Source organism: Botryllus schlosseri, chromosome 6, assembly GCF_051294905.1.
Source record: "Botryllus schlosseri isolate E-star chromosome 6, Bs_hap1, whole genome shotgun sequence".
In the NCBI taxonomy this organism is placed as follows: Eukaryota; Metazoa; Chordata; class Ascidiacea; order Stolidobranchia; family Styelidae; genus Botryllus; species Botryllus schlosseri.
Genome location: NC_137241.1, coordinates 16,471,381 through 16,494,416, shown reverse-complemented (window position 1 = coordinate 16,494,416; position 23,036 = coordinate 16,471,381). Strand labels below are relative to the sequence as shown.

The 23,036-nt window shown below is 41.6% G+C and overlaps 1 protein-coding gene and 1 long non-coding RNA gene across 7 annotated transcripts in view; one reads left to right on the top strand and one right to left on the bottom strand.

The window, feature by feature from the left end:
* Positions 1–23,036, bottom strand: part of LOC145441219 (uncharacterized) — a 114,011-nt gene that overhangs the window by 49,641 nt on the left and 41,334 nt on the right. The gene's annotated exons all lie outside the window — the stretch shown is intronic.
* On the top strand, positions 1,875–21,970 carry LOC145441203 (RNA-binding protein Nova-1-like). Of its 6 annotated transcripts, none has more exons than XR_013915769.1 (5): positions 1,875–2,166; positions 5,508–5,687; positions 10,379–10,515; positions 18,424–19,709; positions 21,747–21,970. XR_013915769.1 is itself a non-coding variant. In XM_080319020.1 (4 exons), the coding sequence occupies exons 1-4, from the start codon at positions 1,890–1,892 to the stop codon at positions 19,561–19,563; spliced, it is 1,734 nt and encodes a 577-aa protein (XP_080175146.1). In that variant the 5' UTR covers positions 1,875–1,889; the 3' UTR covers positions 19,564–21,970. The 6 variants fall into 6 exon arrangements, 3 of the variants coding, with proteins under 3 accessions (XP_080175146.1, XP_080175148.1, XP_080175147.1); XR_013915767.1 differs by having other exon boundaries at positions 20,506–21,970; XR_013915768.1 differs by having other exon boundaries at positions 18,424–21,646.

Below are 23,036 nucleotides of genomic sequence, written 5' to 3'. Positions count from 1 at the left end.
TCGAAGTTCCAATGTGGCAGCCTCGTGTTAGTGCACTCCAGCCATTGCAAAACGTTCAACAACAGGTTCTTTGTATCATAGCCAGGGCCCCAATGCGCGTCCAAGAAAGTCACTGCTCAAAAGACTCGGTGTTCTAAACATAAGAGATATGGGTAAACTAGAAATTGCCAAGTTGATGTAGCAGCTCCATTGCGGTCGCTATGACCCCGAAATCTCAATCGATCTCTGTCCGTCGGAATCATATATATAAGTAAGCCTACAATACACGCGCGTCCTCGTCGTTCAACTATATATAGGCTTGCATTTAAAACAAAAATCAATTTAAAACAAACATGTTTAAAACAAGGCCCTAATTTAAAACATGTTTTTTATTGTTTCTTTATGGTTTTTTTAAAGCAACGACGTCACGAATATTCAATTGTGACGTCATAGTGGATTGACATTGACAATTGAATTTCCAGGGTAAAAATATCTCCTTTGACGAAATATATGTAGCCTAGCCTACTATTGCTGTTGAACCGACTATTTTGAGGATTTCAACCATCCCATATCGATATACGTCTGCTAAATCGGGTGGTAATTGTCCGTAGGCTCATACACCATGTTTTTTGTAAAGTATTTACACAAATATTTGCATAATTTTACAACTTGAAAAAACACAATTTTTTTTTGAAAAGGCTTTTTTTTCAAACACTGTTTAAAACATGTCTTGAACAAAGTGTTTTAAAACACCGTTTGTTTTCAATGCAACCCTAACTATATACGTAGGGTTGCATTGAAAACAGAAATCAATTTAAAACAAACATGTTTAAAACAACGACCTAGTTTAACACATATTTTTTTTAAGGCATGACTTCACGAATATTCAATTGTGACGTCATAGTGATTTGACATTGACAATTGAAAATATAAGGTAAATATAGATCCTTTGACGAAATATCTGTACTATTAATGTTGAACCGACTATTTTGAGGGTTCCAGCCATCCCATATCGATATACGTCGGCTATATCGGGTGGTAATTGTCCGTAGGCTCATACAACATGTTTTTGGAAAGTATTTACACAATTATGACATAATTTTACAACTTAAAACAAAATTAAAAGGCCTTCGTTAAAAACACTGTTTAAAACATGTTTTGAACAAAGTGTTTTAAAACAACGTTTGTTTTAAATGCAACCCTATATATACGGCATACGCGCATATGGTCGACGGGAAAGATCATCGCTCTATCAAATACGTCGGACCTAAATTGAGTAGATCACAATATATTGCGAAGGAGAAGTAGAAGTAGTGGAAAATCAGATTTACTTGGAAAACTACTTGAGTACTTCGAAAAAGTATAAATACTTCTTTACTACTGCGACCACCTCTGAATATTTACCAGCGTGGATTTTGCAGTTCCCTTTCAGAGATGCGAGGCTTCATCTTGCAAAGGGGCATCGTATTGCTGTTTATTCGTAACGCAACTGCGTGCTACCAGTTGCGTAATTGCAATGATCTGATAAATATTGAAGATATAATCGGCATTTCACAAGAGTGGGGTTTCGGATTTTGATTGAACCCCAGTTTCACCTGCATACGGCGCTGCTTCACGTCACGTACCACATCGCATAAGTCACTTACAATTCGACTACTGATCATGCCTAATTGCCTGCAGCCAATGATGACCAAGACGCCAAGACGGCCTGCCATCACGAGTGTGAGTATTCCTCCTGACCATTCCCGACACTGGCTGAGGGAACCTCGATTAAGAACCACTGATTTCAGCATAATGTCATACGTGCTCTCAAACGAAAATGTTGGTGATAAAAATAGTGGCGGGATGAATTGAACACTGAACAGTTCTGTAGCCTTGTTATTTTAATCGAACAATTCTGACATTTTAGAATGACCGTCAGAGGGCGACATGGTATAGCCTTTGTGAAGTATCAGGTGACGAGAAAAAGAGAAGCAAAGTCAGCGAAAAAGGTTTATTCTGTTAATGCGAAGTCGTATCCTCATATTCTTATATCTCCGACAAATCGGACGTTCAGAAATCATGCTTGCATGATGATGGCGGTAGTACAAATTCCTAACGGGAGCTATTTAGTTGATTCAAGAAAGAGGCCTTTGGAGGAACCTACTGAATTACTGGACCTAAAGCGTGAAAAGACCGCTGTTGAAGGTGAGTTCCATCAAATATGATACATATTGAAAATTTTATATGGCTGTGGGGTATATGATAAGATCTGAAAGAAAACAATACGCCCACAATGACTTAAAATTGCTTTAATGTAACGAAACACACGCACAAACAAAATCAATGTGTGATCAATTCTAATTGAGTTTCAGGACTCACTACCCATAAACCTTTTCGAGAATAACGCCTGCTGGAATAGCAACACTCGATCTATGCTTCGAGTCGAGGGTATCTCTAGTTCTCCGTCGTGTAATCGGACTTTGCGGATCCCCTCCATTTGAATATACCTGGAGATACGTTAGTTATATCTTGTTATCGATAGACAGGGATCTCCAATATTACCAAACCGCATGTTTTTCATGATGTGGGCATCGCATTTTGCATAATCGACAGTTGCTCAAACATCTTGCCAATTTAATTTCGAAACAGGAATTGCGATTTGGGCTGCGCTTCAATGCTATGTGTTTGCTTTCATACGTCATATCATTGATTTGTGTGCCGTTATCCTTGCATCGGGCCGTGCATCATAAAACACAACGCATATACCGATCACGTTAAGACGTCGAATGGTTGTGACGCAATCCTACATGGAATTCTCGCGGACAATAGACTGCACGCTGAGCGTCTGCGTAATTCACCCTCTATTTCTTTCGTGTTTGTTGATAAACTAGAACTGGAACAGCGCTAGTATGTAACTACTTAGTGGGGCGAAATATCAAGTTTATCGCGAGTGCTACGACAAATAGATCGTTCTTCACCGACCGTGCGCTTGCTTCCTGAATAAAGTATCTGATGATGTGCGGCAGCGAAAGATTTGCGTAATCCAATCTGATGTAGACGGTGCCAGTGATTCAGGTTGCATTCAAAATCGCTGATGCTTCCCCCATACGACGTTTCCGTAATATTATTACGAATCGGCGCCACCTCACCTCGCAAATGTTATCTTCTGGATAATTAACTGATTTTATATATTAGATATCAATATATGCACGCCTGACCAGACGTATGCATATGATCTATTTGTGATGCGAAATAGCGTTGTTGTGAACATACGAAAGCCCTGACGAGTAGCGTGGAAACTTGCAATGCATTTTGATTGATTCATGCAACGGTGACTCATATCGGCTTTTTGTATCAACCTCGCTATTAAAACTTACTTATTTATTTCAAACCAGTTGTATTGTTTCCTGCGCGTTCGCATCTGTGCGCGCACCGTCAGGCCATATTGATTTGGATTTGTCGCCGAGTTTTACGAAAAAATTGAGCAATAAATCGCCATATATTCTCGGAAATGCGAAAGCTTTTTCGTGTAGCCACTTCCTAAAATTAGATTGAAATTGTAAATTGTCTCTAGTTAGCTCTCCGCCGCGGCAGCGTTAGTACGTGACTCGGCCATGTATAAAAGTCTTGGACGGGCTTGCATCGCATCACTCTGCGTCGATGAAGTCCTTGCTGTGTCATAGACGTTTCTGAAAAGATTGTGTTGAATTTGATGGTCCTTTATTACCGTCGATAGCGTCTTGTGTCTCGAAAATGAACGCCGAGGAGACCTCAATAAGTTCCTATCTTTCCGTGTTCAAGATGTAAGCAACTTCCTGTTAGTTGCGATACTCCAGGTATATGTATTGTTGAAATTGCCCGTTTCAGTAGCTCCTAAATGTGAATTTGTTCTTAGAATGTATGCGGTACGTGTGTAGTCGGCAGTAGCTATGATTTATTGCCAATTATAGATGGTGATCATAGTTTGCTGAAGGTTTTCGCGGTGTTTGTACTTTATATCAATGGTCGCGTATCGCGAAGGTGCCAATAGCGATCACATGTTTGATAGCCAAAGTTCACTGTTAGCTGGGAATGTTATGTATTGAATTACGAATAATGGCAATTGTATAATCGTTGGTTTTTATCAGGTATATCCATAATCCTAGAATATCGCCCCGACGTTTCGATTTCGTGTTCGGATATTTCATTTACAAATGAATGCGAATGCGACATATATCGTCACGCGTCATTGAATCGAAATTTCGTTAGATCCTTTGGACAGTCAGTTTTACTGTCCTCTGTAACCGACTCAACCTTTACTACTTTACGACATGAGATTCTCGTATACTTTGGGCAAATCAGTCGTAAATATTCTGATATTTTATCGCTTACTACATAAAACAGCTTACTGATTTGCTCGCTGAAAACAAGCTGTAAATTCTGCATTCATTGTTTGTGATAAGCTAACGCACCGAAAATATGTATAGGGTACACGCACCTAGAACAGAGACTATCAATGGGAAATGACATGTCGTCGCTTACATATCATTACGTGGGATGCCCAAAATCAAACAGCTTCGCATAATCTTAACGCATAGTTTGATCAGATAGACATGGACTGACGCGGTCGCATCATAATATGGCATCGTCGGTGTCACCGCGAGGTTTCCGTGAGTTGTAGGCCGCCGCGCTTTCGAAAATTTGAATTGTATAGTTGAATGAGAAAAAATATTGAATCTGCTGTTTGCCGTACCAGTCATTAAAATCGCCGACGTCAACCTGGGCTTATAATAGGAAGCACTCAAAATAATAAGAGTCAGTCAGAGCGTGCTACAAGGGCGTGTAAAAAGAATTGCAACAACGGTAGTTCTGGCTCTGTGGCGTTGTCCATAATTCTAATAGTTTTTAGTGGTGTTGTGATAGAACACTGCGCAGATATCAGTCGACAGGCTTTTATTTCGGTAAAGGTTAGAATTGTAGATATTATAGCGTAAGGTCATAGGTGTCACGCTGCTTTAGCAATGAATTTCCGAAGCCACTATGTAAAATCTCCCCTAAAAGTATCTTGTTGTTGAAGATTTAGATTCTATTACCATCGGGCAATGCCCGATCATAGCATCATCAGCATCAGTCACACCTCACACTAGATCCGTTTCAAGCACTTAAATTAATTCACCCTACCGCCATCTTATCACCATGGACTTAACCGCACCTGCGCCATACATAGAAAATAATCATGGGAGCGTCCAACTTTCGGGATATTATTGCTCGCGAAATTCGGAAGGTGAGTGCTTCGGCTGCGGGTGTAGATGAGCGGGTGTAAGACTAGCATAGCAATTCAGTTTCCATACCGATGAATATTACACTGCGAAGTGATTTCGAGCCTTTGAATGAGGTAATATGACCAGAACAATGAGGAAGTTGTGCGAATCGTTGAAAATATTCTAGGAAACGATACCTTCGCTGTACTTTCTCTGTTCGATTTTGCATCGAGTTGCCGTTTGATATTGCCTAAATGAGAACTCTTCTTGGCGCATTCCCGTGGCATAAGGTGGATATCTTTTCAGACGGTATGGAAAATGGGGGCGTCGTCGGCAGCCCGCCACCTGGCCAGCTTCTCCTGAAAATCCTGGTCCCGGGATACGCGGCCGGCGCTATCATCGGAAAGGGCGGTCAGATCATCGTGCAACTCCAAAAAGAGACTGGAGCCATAATCAAACTGTCGAAGGCCAAAGATTTTTATCCAGGTATGTCACCAACAGGAATGGTGTGCTGCAAAGAATAATAACTGCGAAAATCTGCGATTGCTACCGGTATGAGGTCAATGCCGTATCGACTTGTAATAATGTAGCGTCCCATTTCACTATGTTAATGTATTAATTAGATGTTTCGAAATACCTTTGGTGCCAATGTGCGAATTGGAACGCGCTTGCATCGCCCAAACTAAAAATCGACGACTGAGAATCGGCGATGGGTGACAATATGACGCCCGACGTGATAGCCAATAGCCATCTGTGTAAGCGTCTGCAGTTGCATCTGTATAATGACGGCGGTAAGCACTGAGCAGTCGCCCTGCGTTTTTGAAAGATGTGCATCACGACGACCTAATATAGGTGACACTTGAGTTACAATCCAAATTAGGAAATCTCCAGGCGCAAATTAGCTTGTTGTGAATATGGAGTGTAAGGTCACGTCAAATATATTGTGAAAGCACAATTGTGACCAAGGCACCCCTCCAAAAGTCAAAACTATGGATGACCAGACTTGGATTTTCGTGTCAAGTTCGTGATCCGGACGTGCATTGCCCGTTCTATATTTCGAAACTGATGCGCGTGTCTATTTGTTTAATGCGTTAAAACTCATTCATTTCGTACTTAAAATTTAAAGTGTGATGCAAAATAACCGTGAAGTCGATATAGTTTGGGTTGAAAGATAGCTGACGCGGCGAGGTTTGAAATCGAGGCCAATTACATTTCCATAGTTTTTCTAAGATCCCACTTGTGGGATATTCTCAAATTATGTAGCTAGTATTTTCGCATTTTTGCCTCCGGACACTGCGCGACCATAATGACACGAGCACATAATAGCTGATTTATCGGGGGTCATCTTTAAAGTAAAATCGTAAGGACTTATGGCACCGAACAATATCACTTACGTTGCGACCGACGTATCTCTGCCTTCGCCGTAATCGCGGAAAATCGCGCCTTTTCGAAAGGAAATGAGGCTTTATATTATTCTCGCGGCGTGCCTTTTCGAATAGTGGTGTAAATTGTCGATTGAACAATGAAAAACAGGGCAAAATTCGATTTCCCATCAATCATAATGCAGCAAGATGCCTTCGCTTTGAAAGATACCAATATATCCGAACACATCAAAGTAGGTAATACGGATGCTATCGCCATTAAATTTACTTATTGTCTGTATATCTGGTACGGTTATATCTCTTAATCTGTTCATTATAGAATCTGTTACGAAACAATTCTACAGTTAGAGACGAACAATCGAACATACATCCGTTCTTCAAAAACGATCGATAAGTCCACGCAAGCAGTTTGCTAATTTCGCATGAGACTTGCAGTGACGCTCCGCACATCGATTCCTTTAGACGACCCAATTAGAAACTATATACTGGTAATGTGCATTGCGATATTAGTATCAGAAGAGACGCACGAATCTTAATAATATATCATGACGCGCGAGTGGCGTTTTGACAGAAGACTTTTTTACGTATACGCAAAATGTGATTAAAAGTAACGATAGCATCATTCTCGCGATATGAAGTAAACGTAAACAGTTTCTTATTGCGACTTCCGCAACCAACTAGATGTCCATAAGCCTATCATATTGTCATGTGACGTCTGGCGCCTTTCTGCTACTCAGCAGGACCGGTGTGCAGTTTGCCATCATTTAACGGAACGAACTTGGTGCGAGTTTTGTAGTTTACCTAAATATCTGACGTAATCACGTATCGTCTTCATATGGATGTGACTAGAGGAAGCATTGGCCTATAATGCTGTTTCGTCAATGGAACGCTGAATAAACAATATTCTCTTGTAGTAATTTCGCTCACATAAGGTGAGAAAGTGAGCAGTGCCTTAAGCATACAGCGAAATGTGGTACTAAACATACTCCCACCGAAAGAGCGTAAAGCCTGGTTGAAACATCATACTTATCTCCGCTGAAGAATACAGATGTATAATGGGAAAAACACAGCCTTGTCTGTCATTGGAAACGCATTCCAACGACCAAGATAGGTGACTGATAATATTTTCTATTACACCAATGCCATCGTCATCGGTGTAACTTGTATATTGTCTTATCCGTCGCGTGTTTATGGCTGGTACGTTAGAAGCAATGGTGGCTGTGTTTCACAACACGTTGAGGGATGTTAACATACTTCTGAACGTATGGTCTCGTATACTCCCAATTAGACGATGCCGAGCAAGAATTGAACACACTTTATGAGATTTGATACGGGAAGCGATATCTATCTACTAATATTTGTATTCACGGAAAAGTTACATCAAAGCAGCATGCAAATATAACAATTTTTACTCTCAAAATCGGTGCTGATCTGTGCGATTGTACGTACGTCATTTGTAATAGTATTCCCCCGCATTATACACCAGCTGCAGTCCTACTGCTAACTGTGTTGTACAAATGTACAACCATACGAATAATGTTGGTCAATACACTTGGACACAAAAAGTTAAAATTCGCATAGTAATCGATTCGAAAAATCCGCCATCAATTTTTGTCATGGCAGGTTACGAAATCTTCAACGGTCACGTATATTCTCGAGATTGCTTACCCGATATATAGTCACGCTATTTCAATCAGCGTGAATGATGATGTGTAGACTATTGGCGGTATATGGCGAATCGATCGAGATTTTCATTAGCCGTATTTACATGCATTCGAGCCGATTTTGGCGCGCTTCGAAATCTATAAGGTTCGCGCGGTTTCATACAACTCATTCGTTGTCGCTTTTCATTATGCTGTCATAAACAGTTACTCGAATTCGGTAGCAATGCTGGCGTCGATTAGCAGTGAAATGGCATCACTACGCCCAAGTGTGCGTGTTCGGTCGGTTTTGGAGAGATACGCTGGCGCCAGGTGCCATACCTCCATAATTTCTTACATTCGCGATCACAATTGTCATTAAAACCAATGAGGCGTGGCAGCTTTTAACACAAGCACCATAGCCAGGCTTCTGAAGAGGCGATTAGTAACTTTCATAGCGTACAGCATCTGCGCTTCACATTTTTCACCGTCAAAACCTTATTGCTTTGCGCCGCGAAGATCTGAAAATTGAGCAATACTCGACCGCTACTCCAAGCCCTCGATTTCGTCGCGAGCTAGCGAAAGTTTTCCCAAGTGGCCCGGTCGAGAATCGCCGAGTCGCACTCCAGACTGTGATGGTTCAAAAGGAAACTGAAAGACGAAACGTCATTCGCCGCGAGGGATTCGTGTATCCTTATTGTTTTCGCTCATCAAGTGTAGCACTCGATGGTCACGCGGAATACGCCCAAATCGATCGCGCTTCGGCTTCAGCAGAGGACAGCTGCATTTGCGTGACTCAATCTAGAATCCCGGTATCAAGATCTCAGTCCTAATTTCCAAACGTAGCTCTGCTTACAACGTTGACAATGAGGTCGCTTTTGAACTGAGTTGCCAGTGGTACCCGTACTTGGTCCTCCTTTTAATACTGCATTTCGCGCATTATCAAGTGCCTATTTGATTGCAGTGCATTTTCACTGCGTTCAAGGGTTAGTTTGGCCAACTCTGCTGTGCTACGGAGTGTATGGGAGTAGGAAAGATGTACAGATTTACATTACATATTTATTTCAGTTTCTCAATATAACTGAGGACTTTGGTCGGTCCTCTAGGTGTATGTATATGGTCATTAGGGCTCTTCAAAAATGACTTTTTTTCTCAAATCGTACTGGCTACTTGATAAAATTGTTAGGTTACCTAATTTACGCCTACACACAAAATTTGGTTCAATTCCAGCCAGTAACCGCTTTGCTACAGGAGAAGAAAGTTTCTATTTATTATATAAAAATAAATATTAAAAAATTGAAAATGTTCTGTTAACCCCATGAAAGTGTTAGGCTGTCTATAGAAACGATGCTCACCAAATTTGGTTCAATTCCAACCAGTGGAAGCGGAGTTATTGCCATCGAAAAATTTGGATTTGAATAAAATAGTATTTACGGTGACCGATTCTTTGTTTATTTATTATAGCTGTGCTCCCCGTAAATACTATTTTATACAAATCAAAATTTTTCGACGGCAATAACTCCGCTTCCACTGGTTGGAATTGAACCAAATTTGGTGAGCATCGTTTCTATAGACAGCCTAAAACTTTCATGGGGTGAACAGCAAAATTTTCAATTTTTTTATTATTTATTTATTATATAATAAATAGAAACGTTCTTCTCCTGTAGCAAAGCGGTTACTGGCTGGAATTGAACCAAATTTTGTGTGTAGGCTTAAATTAGGTAACCTAACAATTTTATCAAGTAGCCAATACCATATGAGAAAAAAGTCATTTTTGAAGAGCCCTAATGGTCATTAGTCGCGTCCGATCTGGAAATCACGAAGGACTGCTATGCTAAGATCATCGTCATACTGTTCGTGGTGTCCAAAGTACGTGGAATTAGCCTTGGCGAATGACATCCACTCATTTCGGAGTATCGCTCGGTTCGGATCGCCACAATGTAGCTTATACACAATCGGTCCCTATACGCCCTGGTACTGTTTTCAGACAGGGTAGTCCATTTAATGAACGAACAACCGCACACACATAAAAACAACCGAACTAATGCTGCGACGTCACAATTCCTTGGTGATATCAAGAGTACATATTGTAAATACGTGGAAATAACAACCTTAACTCCTTACAATTATGTACTAAAGCAATGATGTCTTTCAGGAACTCAGGATCGAGTTGTCTTGATCCAAGGAGCATATGAAGGGTTAACGAAGGTACACAACACCATCATTGATAAAGTCTTCGATTTTCCTGTCCCGAAAGAACTGACCGCGATCATTGGAGACAGAGCTAAACAGGTGAGTCGAAGGAAGAATGACAATGTAGACATCTTGACCCGCTGCAATCAACGGCGCAGTTTCCACTGAAAGACGACGAATGAAGCATAGTTTGTGCTGGGAACAATTGTTTTAGCTCCCAAAGCTATCAAAATTAAGGATGATGAATTGAAACTGATTTGGATTCCCCCCGTCAAATATAATGTGCCGTCCAAGCGAAATAAGCACCAAATAAGTACGCGGCGTAACACTAAAAATTAGGATCATATACTGTTGATATTCAATACCGCGCAAGCTACTGATCTGCGGTAACTCCACATGCCATTATCGCAGTGCTAAAATACTCCAGAAGTAAATATACCGGTATTAATATAGTCCCATTAGCTTCTCGTCGGTCTTCAAAATATTTAAGACAACTGAACGAGAGTATGCTCGTAAGGATTCTCAAATATGTCAGATAACGTGTGACGTTGCTACTACCGCACCTGCTGATTAGAAATAATCTGCGGGGTCCGTTAAACTCCCATATGAGTGAAAAAAGATCGTCTATCCGCGCTCCACAGTGATAGATGTCCCGGGATACCCAATGTATATTGCTGGCTGCAATGCGGTCTTGCGATCGAGCAGTTTGCGAATACCAACGTCTTGTGTCACGCGCTCCGCTTTAAAATATTGATTTCGAAAGCGATGGGCGCCCTTGCGACATCTCGCGGGATTATGTGTCTGTAGCGGTGTCGGTTGCCTGGATGATTAAAAACCTCGAAAAAACACGTTATACAAAAACTTAATGCCACCAAAATTCCTCGAAATTTGCGATAGTGTTTCTGAATATCACATGTACACATGTCCAGGTCAGTGTTGGGATGACTCGAGTCACCTTTTTCGTATGACTTGACTTGACTCGAGTCACTAGGCTGAAATGACTTGACTGGACTTGACTCGGCGCATCAGAAATGTGGATTGACTCGTGACTCGGAGCAAAATTCACGAGTCAATTTCAAGTCATCAAGTATAATCGGTCTCGATGAAAATCACTGTACCTTGCATTTGTTCGGATTATTCGCGAAACGCTGGTGTAACCCGTGAGAGCGACCGATCATTCAATGATCGTGCGTTTTACTGAGCCTCCATTGTTCTCTCACAAATATATTGACCGCAAGCGAAGTGATCGAAGCTTACAGCTTACGTTGTCGTAGACTAGTATAGTAAAGTAATTTTATTGCAAAATGTATATTTCTGTTCTCCATTCTTACCTTAACCAAACTTCTTGTTTTATTGAAATTGAATTCGAATATAGTTTATATCGTCTTCAACCGTTGGCGCAGACTCGAATTGTATCATATCAATTTGTAAATGGGTAATGTATTGCATCTAATCAATTCGTTTCTCATTCTTTATTTTGGCTGGTGATTATAAACTGAGGCTATGCAATTATATATACGTAGCTTAGCAGTTCTACTCATATGTGGGCGATACAGCGTCTTCTTGCGTGTATATTTAAGTAGATATTCGTTCATCGGTTCAAAATCAATGACCACTCAATCTGTATTTCAGACAGCTAGCGAAATGCCATGACGTGACATACCTCATACTTCGAAAAGGCAACTTGACTTGAAATGTGACTTGACTCGTGACTTGACTTGACTTGACTCGACTTGACTCGAGTCACTTCCAAAAATCGAGTGACTTGACTTGAATCGAGTCACCTTCGAAAATCGATTGACTTGACTTGACTCGAGTCAAAATGTGCAATCACTCGAAATGACTCGTGACTAGAAGGTAGTGACTTGATCCCAACACTGGTCCAGGTATACGACATGTTTCCAGTGATTTGTCCCCCAAAAGAAAACTGGCGTGCGTGTGAATTGTGAGACGGTAGACTGTCCAAACGCGGAAATACATTAATTTTAATTCAGTATGCTTAATGTGGGACAAATGTGTCCATAATATTGAATATAGGCCTATGCAGCTTTTTCGGTAACTGCTAAAATCTTGGGTAAATGTCAAATTACGTCATCGTCAGAATTTTAGACCCAAAGCTTACCGTGCGAGTACGAGATGCATCTTGAGTTTGTACGATGCATTACACGGTTTCCATCTCAACGATATCTGTTTTACGACCGGGCCTAATCTCCTTAGGTTTACCGAAAAGATGGGTAATGATGACAAGCAATTTGTGTTACTTACAGAGATGGTGCCAGTGGTCAAGTAAAAAACATCATTAAAATGTTTTATCGTCGGTCGATATAATCAAGCACCCGACGCTATCATTAGTCAAACCATTGTGTCGTTAACACCGACAGACCAATTCGCTTACCCGTGTTTACACAGTCGCCACTTGAAACGTGATCGTAACACAGTGACAAGTGTGAAAGTACAATTCTAAAAAAGTCAACTTGAGTGCCGTTTTGAAATGGAGAGCTGAAACTAATCAGCCTGAAATCGAAATTTCTTCGAGTCACGCTGTACAGTACATATTTATGCACATTGCACAAGACAATAGAGATGTCCTATAATATCCATAAAATCAATTGGGTTCCTCCTTGCGGCCTTCCATTTTCGCCGCAGCATTCATTTTGGAAACTTGCATTTTATCTCGTATGTTTTATTGTATACGGGGCGTTTCTCTCTCAATTTCCGCGAATATGATGGTATCCCGCTGAGTCCGCGGGGGCTCCCGGCGAGAATTGAAATTGATGTGAAAATCTTTTCTGTGTAAGTTGCTTAAAGTTCAGACCGTTCAAGTAAAGGAAGGCACCGTGTCAGATCGAATGCCAATATTGCGTCAAGACTGCATTCGAAATGGATCGATAAAGACGCGCATTTCACTCGTGCTGTATTACTTCCAACGCGGAAATTGTTCGCTGACCCGCAATATTCCGTACGGACTTGCTGTTGGTCGGGAAAGTTACAGTCGTGAGACTGATTATGTGATAGGCAGCCTGCGAACCTTCAGCATGTGGCGGTGTACGCGAATGTGTGCCCGTAACTAATGGCAAGCCGTGGAATAGGCTACCTAAGCAATTTACATTGCTCCATTCGTACATGTTAGAGCGTGTTTGGTGCGTGCCTTTTCTTTTACTACACAGCTTCGCTGTGGGCAAGACCCGTCAGTTTCGTCAGTCAAGCAACCAAAAATGTACCTCTAAAGCAGGGGTCATCAACACGCGGCCCTCGAGGTCATATTATGCGGCCCGCGACCTGATTTGAGATTTCGAAAGAGCGCTAAGTAAATTATTTTGAAATGCTAAAATTGATTTCAGTTTTAAAATATTGTTGTTGCTATTCAAAATAAGCTATTCTCTTGCGCTCAACATCACTATTCCTCACTCTGATGAGGCTCCAGCTATGGCAATGTCTAGGGTTGCATTTAAAACAAACGGCGTGTTTTAACCAAAGGCCTTTTCCAAAATGACATTTTTTTTTCAAGTAGTAACATTATGCCATAATTGTGTAAATACTTTACAAAAAGCATGTTGTATGAGCCTACGGAAAATTACCACCCGTTATAGCCGACGGATATCGATATGGGATGGTTGGAACCCTCAAAATAGTCGGCTCAACATTAATAGTACAGATATTTCGTCAAAGGAGCTATATTTACCCTACATTTTCAATTGTAAATGTCAATTCACTATGACGTTACAATTGAATATTCGTGACGTCATGGCTTGAAAAATGTTTTGAATTAGGGCCTTGTTTTAAACATGTTTGTTTTAAATGCAACCATATTAATATCACTCCATGGAGGGAGAATTAGCTGATATGAATGTGGGCATTGGTTTGACGTGTAATGGCCCAGACAACGCTTAGGAAACGACTTGAGGCTTCCCCACAAAATCAAGCTTTACGAGGATATATTTTCCCAGCAAGTACCGTGTCTAGCTAACCCCAATATCGATTCTTTAGCCGCCTAAAAGTGTTGTCGGGTATCGTGCGCCGCTCATAGTTGAATATAGAATGAAAGTGATGAAAATAAGATTTTTGTTGCATTTGTATTTCTTTACCAAGATATTATTTCAATTGTGGTAACTATGCCCGTCACCCACGTTAGAGAGCACAGCGCTGTACTGGCGTAAAGTTTTTAAAACGTGGTTGTTAATCTATGTGGCCTATTTCATCTCGATATTGAATTCATGCGGCCCGCGGCCTGTACGAAGTTTGAAAGGTGGCCCGCGACCCGTTTTGAGTTGGCGACCCCTGCTCTAAAGCAATTGTGTACGACTGCCTGCGTGAGAAAATGACCCGACAACGTTTCGATGGAAAAAGTTATGTTGATAATGAGAATATTAAATTTACACTATTATTTTATTGTCACGCGATAGGTATCCGTAGACTTCGTCTGTGAGCATAGAATATATGGTGTCACTGTTGTTCTCAAACTTCAACAGTCCGTGGGTCCCTCCCGGTGGTCTCTTATGTTATGGCGCCAGGGACAGAGTCATTAACGGCCGCGGTCAACTTGCGAATGGTTCTAGGGGTGGCCAACCTGCGGCCGTAGAAGGAAATTTGTGCTGCCGTGGACACGTAATTCAATTAGTATGTGTTGGCGGCCGTCGATATGCAGTTTGAATTTACGAATTGACTCCCGATTTCTTGAAAGATTTTAATTAATCTTGAAATTTTCTTCGCACTGCGCGCGATTCAATGCGATTTTAGTACAGTCGCGCTCTTAGCAATCAGATCCCCATTCCCCACAGTACTGATATGCACAACAGAGGAAAACGATGCGCCTCATATAGAAATACCAATTCGGAATCGTGCGCTCATCACTATACCGACAATCCTGACGGGAGGTCAAGAAGTAACAGATTGCAACAAAGTGACTAATGACAATTGGCCCACTCTAAGATGCATCATCATTTATATCTTGCAACAAATGTTCGAAAACACCCCCTCCATCTTTGACCGTGGTGCAAAAGACCAACAGGTGATAAGCGCCTAATTTTTCTTTTAATAAACAACAGCAACAACCCCCTCCATCAACTCCAACGGTGAATCTGATCACGTGGGCTGAGAAAGGATAAATGTTTGATAGTAATATGTAAAACTACGGATATCAATCACGAAATTCATAAGTGAATCTGAAAAAATTGTCGCGCTTTGCGCGACTGTGAAGACTGTAAAGTTCCGTAACATTACCATTGACCACTCCCGATTTTGGTGCGGATAGTAAGTCTATATCATTACATAGATTAGTCCAGAGCTCACCGGACATGGACAATTGGACATAGACATTTTAACATGGGTATTTGGCCTCCAGCTAGTGCAATATAACTATATGCCCTGGAATGCGGCCGTATAGGCTACACGGGTAGTAGAAATGCGGCCGAGAATGGCTAGAAGGTTGGCCACCCCTGTTCTAGATTATGATTTCCTTGGTGTCGGAGTGATTCTGATGATCTTTTGGTGATTCATAGCACCATACCTTGTTTCCTATCTTAAGACGCATTAAATTTCAACTATTCCGGCGTAATGACATTAGATGTTCACCTATATCGCCGACTAGTATTTTAGATCGATAGGAGACTTGTTTAATGATGCCAGGCTCTGAACTTTTGAATAACAATCGCGTTTGCTGAAATTTCCTCCCTGGTCGAGCCCGGCGCAAGCCAGTGCAGCCCATAGCTTGTCGTGTCGCAAATCAGTAATAAACGCAATAAATATTTCAAACTCTTCTACTACAGATCAATATGCAAATTTTAATACTTATTAAATTACAATTTGAATACTTATCAATGAGCATTACCATACACATCAGTTTGGTATAGAAATTGGTCAGTATGGAGGACGGGATTAGAGACGTCCATGATAAAACCGGTACGACTTACCTCGTCTTAACTGACTATAGATTCTATGTCTCCATTCGATTTATCGAGCCATTAATCTAATCTTTTCGGCGGCCCTAACTTGGTCTGCGGGAACTGGGATGCATATTATGTGACATCTTCCCAGATAGTAATGCAGCGAATTACTTTCCCCGTGAAGTAAAATGTATGTTTCATTTTCCCTGAGCTCGAGCGACGAAAAATCAATATTGTAAGATTTTATGGGTAGTTTCGTCTTGTTCCACTTCACCTGTATCGATTTGCTTCACAAAATAAGCAACACAGTCGCACCGCGACATGGCCGCTTCCAGCACTGTGATTGGACCCGAATTATCTACAAAAGCACTTCATAAGTTCGCTATTTGCACTCGTGCCGGATTCGCCCATGTTACCAAACTCGTGATTTTGGATTGCATTCTCGTTATTAGCAAAAGCCTAGTTTATCGTCGGTCGTTCAATAGCTTGTGCTGAATTGATTCACAAGATTGATGAGACTGAAGCAATTAGACTTTCGTATCTCGTATATCGTTATTTCTCTGCACACGACTGAACCGACGCACGTTTTTAATTTTTCAATAATCCAAACCGTGCCACACTACGTTACTGCATAGCGCACGGTTCGAAAATGTTTCATAAGCGAGACTTGTATGAGACCGCTGCCTATCGATTCTCTTCCCCCACGAAATTATCAGGCAATGCTCAAGCAGCTGTTGCGCGACGTTCGTAGCGTAGTTTTTTTTAGCCGCCGTTATGTGGGAACGGTGGCCTCCTGGGACCTTGAATGAGAATGACGAATTCGCTTTTCGAATATCTGGAGGCTCATACATATATGCAATTATGCATTGATTTGCTATGGTCTGACTTTTGACCTTCGAAATAGAACGTGCGACCGACTGTCGAAGGTTTCCGACTCGCGGTAATTTCGCAGGCCTGTCCGACTTCGAACGAAGACTACTTATATTTTTTCGTAGTGGTCATGTAGATTTGTACTTCACATTTTTAATTTTTTTAGGCAAATCTAGGGGTACTCACTTGGAAACCGCTTTTTCTCCTTGTACTTGAGTAAAAATTTACGACGTAACTTTTACTTTTAAGTGAGTACCAAAGATGACTGCTTCGACCACCACTGCGGGCATGCCATTGAGTCGTAACTAAACCAGATAGAAGGGACTTTACAAAATGATGACGTCATCATATTTTTGACATGTGACGTATAACCAATGGTTAAAGTAGCCAGTACTCGAGTAGCAGCAGTGCCACTGTGATTGTGACTACGTGGAAAAAACGCAACAACGTTTTCACGACTGAATAAAACGGCTTGTCCCTAGATGTATTGGAACACCGTGCATCACGCTCGGTGAAAATCTCACAGTCGACGCATCCCCTGAAGCTTGATTAAGAACAGGTCAACGGACTTAAATTCTGCCATTGGCAAACATTTTGTTGGATAATCCTGTTTGCGCGAAAAATTATCTGGACGACTTTCATTCGGGTGCCTTATTGGAGTCGACCGTCATCAAAATACGCCAACCACGCCTGTGGATACAGGTGGAGTTTGTGGACCATCTATAAATAGTACCGTGAGCTTAAGCGCTCTCTGTGCCCCTAATATTCGAAATTTCATGCCGGTGCTGTCATATTTTGTGATACAATTGTTGATATACAATGTTCATCCCAATTCTCTACTAGTTACTGACGATTACCCCTGACGAGTGTCAGTCGAAAATATTCGGGTTCAGTTCAATATCAATACACATTTCAATTGTATATTGAAGTTCTGTACCTCCAAGAAGCTCTTCAAGTAGAAGTAGAAATGGTTTCTACACAAGTACAAGTACAAGTAAATAGTGATTTCCAAGTAAGTAAAACGTATGTATTTCCGCCTACCTTTGTCTAAAACACGTGGAAACTGTTGAGTAGGAGTATAAATGTTCCAAAACCGCTCGATTAAGTAGTGCAAGTATAGGCAAAACTTACTTGAGTACTCGGAAAAAAGTAGCAGTACTTTGTTACTGACCACCTCTGTGTATAACTTCATTGCCTACATTGAGACCAACACTTATTGTACGATGACCCACGTTAACGAGCAATGTTTAAACAGGTCAAGATCATAGTACCGAACACGACGGCCGGGCTGGTGATCGGTAAGGGCGGCGCCACAATAAAGGCGATTATGGAAGAGACCGGGGCGAAAGTGCAACTCTCTCAAAAGCCGGACGGACTGAACTTGCAGGAACGCGTCATCACCCTGAAAGGCGACAAAATGCAATTGATGACAGCCTCCAATCTGATCACTAGCAAAATCAAAGACGACCCGCAGAGCTCCAGCTGCCCCAATATTAGCTACTCCGGTATTTCCGGTCCAGTCGCCAACGCGAACCCCACAGGATCACCTTACGCGGCAGCGGGCTTTGCAGATGTCCAAGCTCTTGCCTCGCCGCAGCTAACAGCCATGATCGGACAGCCAATGGTTCCCGGCTTACAGGCATTCTCGCTGGCCGCTTCCCCTTCCCATCTAATTCACGGACACGCGATTCATCAACCAGTGGCTTCAAATCCCGGCGAACTCGCCGCCTTGAACGCAACTGTGAATAGCTTAGCTGCGTACGGTTACAGCAGCCCGTACGCCCACCATTTAGGACTCACGCCGGGCGTTATATCCGGTTCGGCGTTGAGCCCGGCTACCACACAGATATTGACTACGGGTATGCCGGGAGTCAACGAAACCACCGGGTATCCGGCTACTGCCGGAGCTTCGTATGTCTTTTCAAACAACTATCTAGCCAATATGGCTTCTGCCGGGTACCTGACAGGCCATCAAATTCTGTCATCAAACGTAACATCCCCGCAGAGTACAGCAGGAGCTACTTCGTCTCTGAGCGTGTCTTCTTCACCTATACCGACATCGCCAGTACAGATCTCAACAGTAGGAAGTCAAGCCGCAAGTGTCCTAAGCATCGAAAAGTCCACAGACGGCCTGAAGGAAACGATTGACTTGGCGGTGCCCGAATCTTTGATCGGCGCAATTCTAGGCAAAGGCGGAAAAACCCTGGTCGAATACCAGGAGATCTCAGGTACCCGAATACAGATATCAAAGAAAGGCGAGTACGTGCCGGGTACCAGAAACCGTAGAGTTTCGATATCCGGTAAGCCTCCGGGGCCACAAACGGCGCAGTACCTCATTACCCAACGGCTGGTGACGGTTCAAACAGCTAGAGCGCAGCAAGCTCAAGTTATCTAACCTTGAACTAACGAATGCACGTATCAGTGCAACGAAATACTGAAGAACACAGCAACGAGATCAACGTCTTCCTTATATCTGGTGCGCGATGAAACACCCAGATGCCAAACCAAATCTGTCTTCAGTCTTTTTTTTTACGTTTCAAGGTCAGTGTTCCCGTACCTTTTGTTCTGTTTCTCCATGACACGAATGCTCCTATACTTCTACGTTCTTTAAGCGTGAGGCGCTGTCATATATAAAGAACGGATACCCACACGTACTCTTAGAGACGCCAATTTTACTCTCCTCTACACTACACTATTAGATCTTCACGTTATTTATTATCCACAAGATGCGATTATACACTTCCAAGTTTCAAAAGTCTTATATCACAGGTGATATCTATGAAATGGATGTGATTTTATAGTTTATATCCGTACGACTTCTGCGTTCGCCTATTTGCGTTTCTGCTCCACTTGTTGTTCGTCCCATAAAATGTTAAGCGAGAGCTGGCGCAGCTCTTTGCTTTATGCCAGTCCGACTTTATTGGCTGTTTTATGCTCCACTCTTTGCGTAATGTTAAAATGCACTACAGTGCGTGTGCTGCCTTCAGTTTGATCGATCGATCAAATACCCGTCTTCGAAGCCGCCTCCGTCTCTAGGCCCTGGGATATGTTTGCTCATCAACTGAATTCTGATGGAGACCGCTCTGTATCGTTTTATTGCCCTTACACAACTTTTACTGGTGCGGGATTAACACAGTAGCAAATGATGCAGCCTTGATTTCCTCAGTTGAAAAGAATCTGCTAACGGCCAGGCCATTAGGATTTGAAATGGCACGGTGTGCTTGCTCCTAGATTGCGCACTTAAAATTTCACCGGAATATTCTTTTATGGTTAGATTGGTTACTACTTTCATTATACAAGTCGATATATTTATAAAACGTTGTGTTTTGTCTTTCAGAATGCTAAGAATGATACAAATGCTCCCTCGCGCCTTCCAACTATATTACATAAAATCGCAATTGTATCATCCATTTGTTCGATTGTTCGCTCCGCAAATGAGTAATCAGGTCCGTGGCGCGGCATTTAACTGAAAGCGGTGCTTGGTCACATAATTTGAAAGCGTATAGCGGGATTCTAACCGTCGCCAAACGATTTCGTTTTATGTTCTAATGCGAAAGGTTTATACTATCGATGGATCTTCCAAATGTCCTGATTATTCATTTGTTCATCATCTCTGCAAAACATGCTTGCTTGCTAGATATGTCGTAAAATAATAGTAAGAATCAAGCATTCGGGAATCGAATCATCATTAAAACGGAGTCATTTGTCAGGCTTTGATTTATGCCCAACCAACACGAGAAGATCTTCATTAGTCGCCCGCCTTCACCGCACGGCATATTGCAATTGACCGGACTAGGTTTCATACCATTTACTTCTTTTATTCTGCAGCACCTGTATACCTGTCCCATATTGCATCAATGGTTTGGTGTCATGGTCATTCACAAGTCTCTCGTAATCGTGACATCGGTCGTATTGACGCTGACCTGTCCATCGCTATTACATTATGTTTGCACGCCGTGTATATGCTGCGAGTTTGTGAACATGTGGACACCCCTGCGACTACGTATCGCTAATTCGAAAATTTGTAAATGGCCCGAACGTGGCCCACACTACTCAAAGTAAACATACAGTTTCGCGGTCCTGTATTGACAAGGAAACATATCTTCCAAATGATTTTGCCAGACAATACTGGCCTGGGCCATACATCAATAAGGACCTATGGGTGAATGTGGGGAAATATTCTTTATCGCCCCTATAGTTTGAAATTGAAACTAGTAATATCTACCTCTGAAATTTTAATATATCCATTCCATAGTTGCTCCTTTGATACAAACTGCAACCCTGTCGGTGTCACAATCATTCATTGACTATCTATTGTCGTCATGAATCGGTGATTCATACTCGGTATGGCATAATATACAAATCACCTCACATGAAATAATCCTACATCGCACCACCATGCATAACTTCCCGAATGGAACTGACGCGTACAAAGACCGAGAGCACTTCTGAATGACCAGGGCACCAACTTCTAAACGGTGAGTTGGGGGGCGTATTACAAAAGTTTTTTCTAACTTATAGCTGTATCAATATAAAGCGAAGCGTTATGGTGTGAGACTAACTCTGTATTTTCAACAGAACTTCGTCGATTTTTAACTGTGCATGTTTGTTCCGATTTTCTTGACGCTGCGAGACACGTGTTTCGACAGATACTCGTGTGAGTCGCCGGGTTGTGCTTCCAGTAGCAACGCCACGGAGTGAAAGACGAGTGCAACGTTCTTTTTAATGTTCGTCTATTTTTATATATGTAATATTCGTAATGGTCTCAATATTGCAAATAAATCCGAAAACAGCATGATGAAGGCGACGTTGTGATGCGACTTTTACTCTGCGTTTAGGATGGTTGAAGTTGAAAATACATATATGTACATTCCATGCATCTTTTTTCACCTAGACTTTTAATTTAACACATATACTATACCTGACTTTCTTTTCGCGGTATGCAAAAACAGTTAAAACTACACTAGCTCATTGATATCCAAAGTCCATGCATATACGATCATGGTGACTTCTCGAAAATGATGAATTCGCCACTTGCATTTTCCAACGAGACAAGAACATGCTGATGGCCCACGGTCAAATTTAGTGTTGTAATCTAGAACATGGCGGTGTTAGATTCATTGAAAGTCACCATCCCGACAGTAAAAATATCGGTCAATTTGAGGATTTAAATTTCAACTGAAATCAGTCCCGTACGAACAGAGCATCCTTTAATTACCAAGAATAGTAAATAAGGAATTGTCACCCCATTTCCATGTACATCTATTGATTATGTCATGGTTCATTATCGTTGTCTTACAATTATTCATGTGTGAAATTCCGGGTTTTTACACTCTTAATTATCTCTTCCATAGTTATCACTGCGATCTCTTTCACATTTTAATACCAGATGGGTACCTGCGGGCCCGTCGGAACATATCATCATCACTTATTTGTTTTAGACGTCAGCAAATCGTGTCCACTACAGTGTTCGCTTTCATCTGACATAAATTGTTTTCTAGATTTCGTCTGTAGCATACAAAAATTATTCTGACTTAATTATGACCGTAATAGCGTGATGTACAAACCATCAGTGTGTTAATGCGAGCAGTCATTGGGTTTGTGAATTCCAACCCTTCGTTTCTTTGATCGAATCATGCCATTTTGTTCATCACACCTCTCTCTTTATTGGAGTACTGTGCATGGCATCGTATTTCTGTTGGTGTTATATCTACCGTCGGAGCTGATCATTTGTAAATTATTTCATTCATTTGTAACATCATACACGTTTCGTCATTGCTTTCTTCAAATAAAAATGTAATCACCCTGCTCCGTCTTCATACTCTGAATAATTTTGCTTCTTATTTTTCTTCTAATTGCGAAAGCCAT

What these genes read in the sequence shown, in the direction of transcription:
- LOC145441203 (XM_080319020.1), top strand. Translation starts at nt 1,890, where the DNA reads ATGACCGTCAGAGGGCGACATGGTATAGCCTTTGTGAAGTATCAGGTG. An exon ending in TGAAAAGACCGCTGTTGAAG is followed by an intron (nt 2,167 to 5,507) that starts GTGAGTTCCATC and finishes ATATCTTTTCAG; the next exon opens with ACGGTATGGAAAATGGGGGC. An exon ending in TTGGAGACAGAGCTAAACAG is followed by an intron (nt 10,516 to 18,423) that starts GTGAGTCGAAGG and finishes ATGTTTAAACAG; the next exon opens with GTCAAGATCATAGTACCGAA.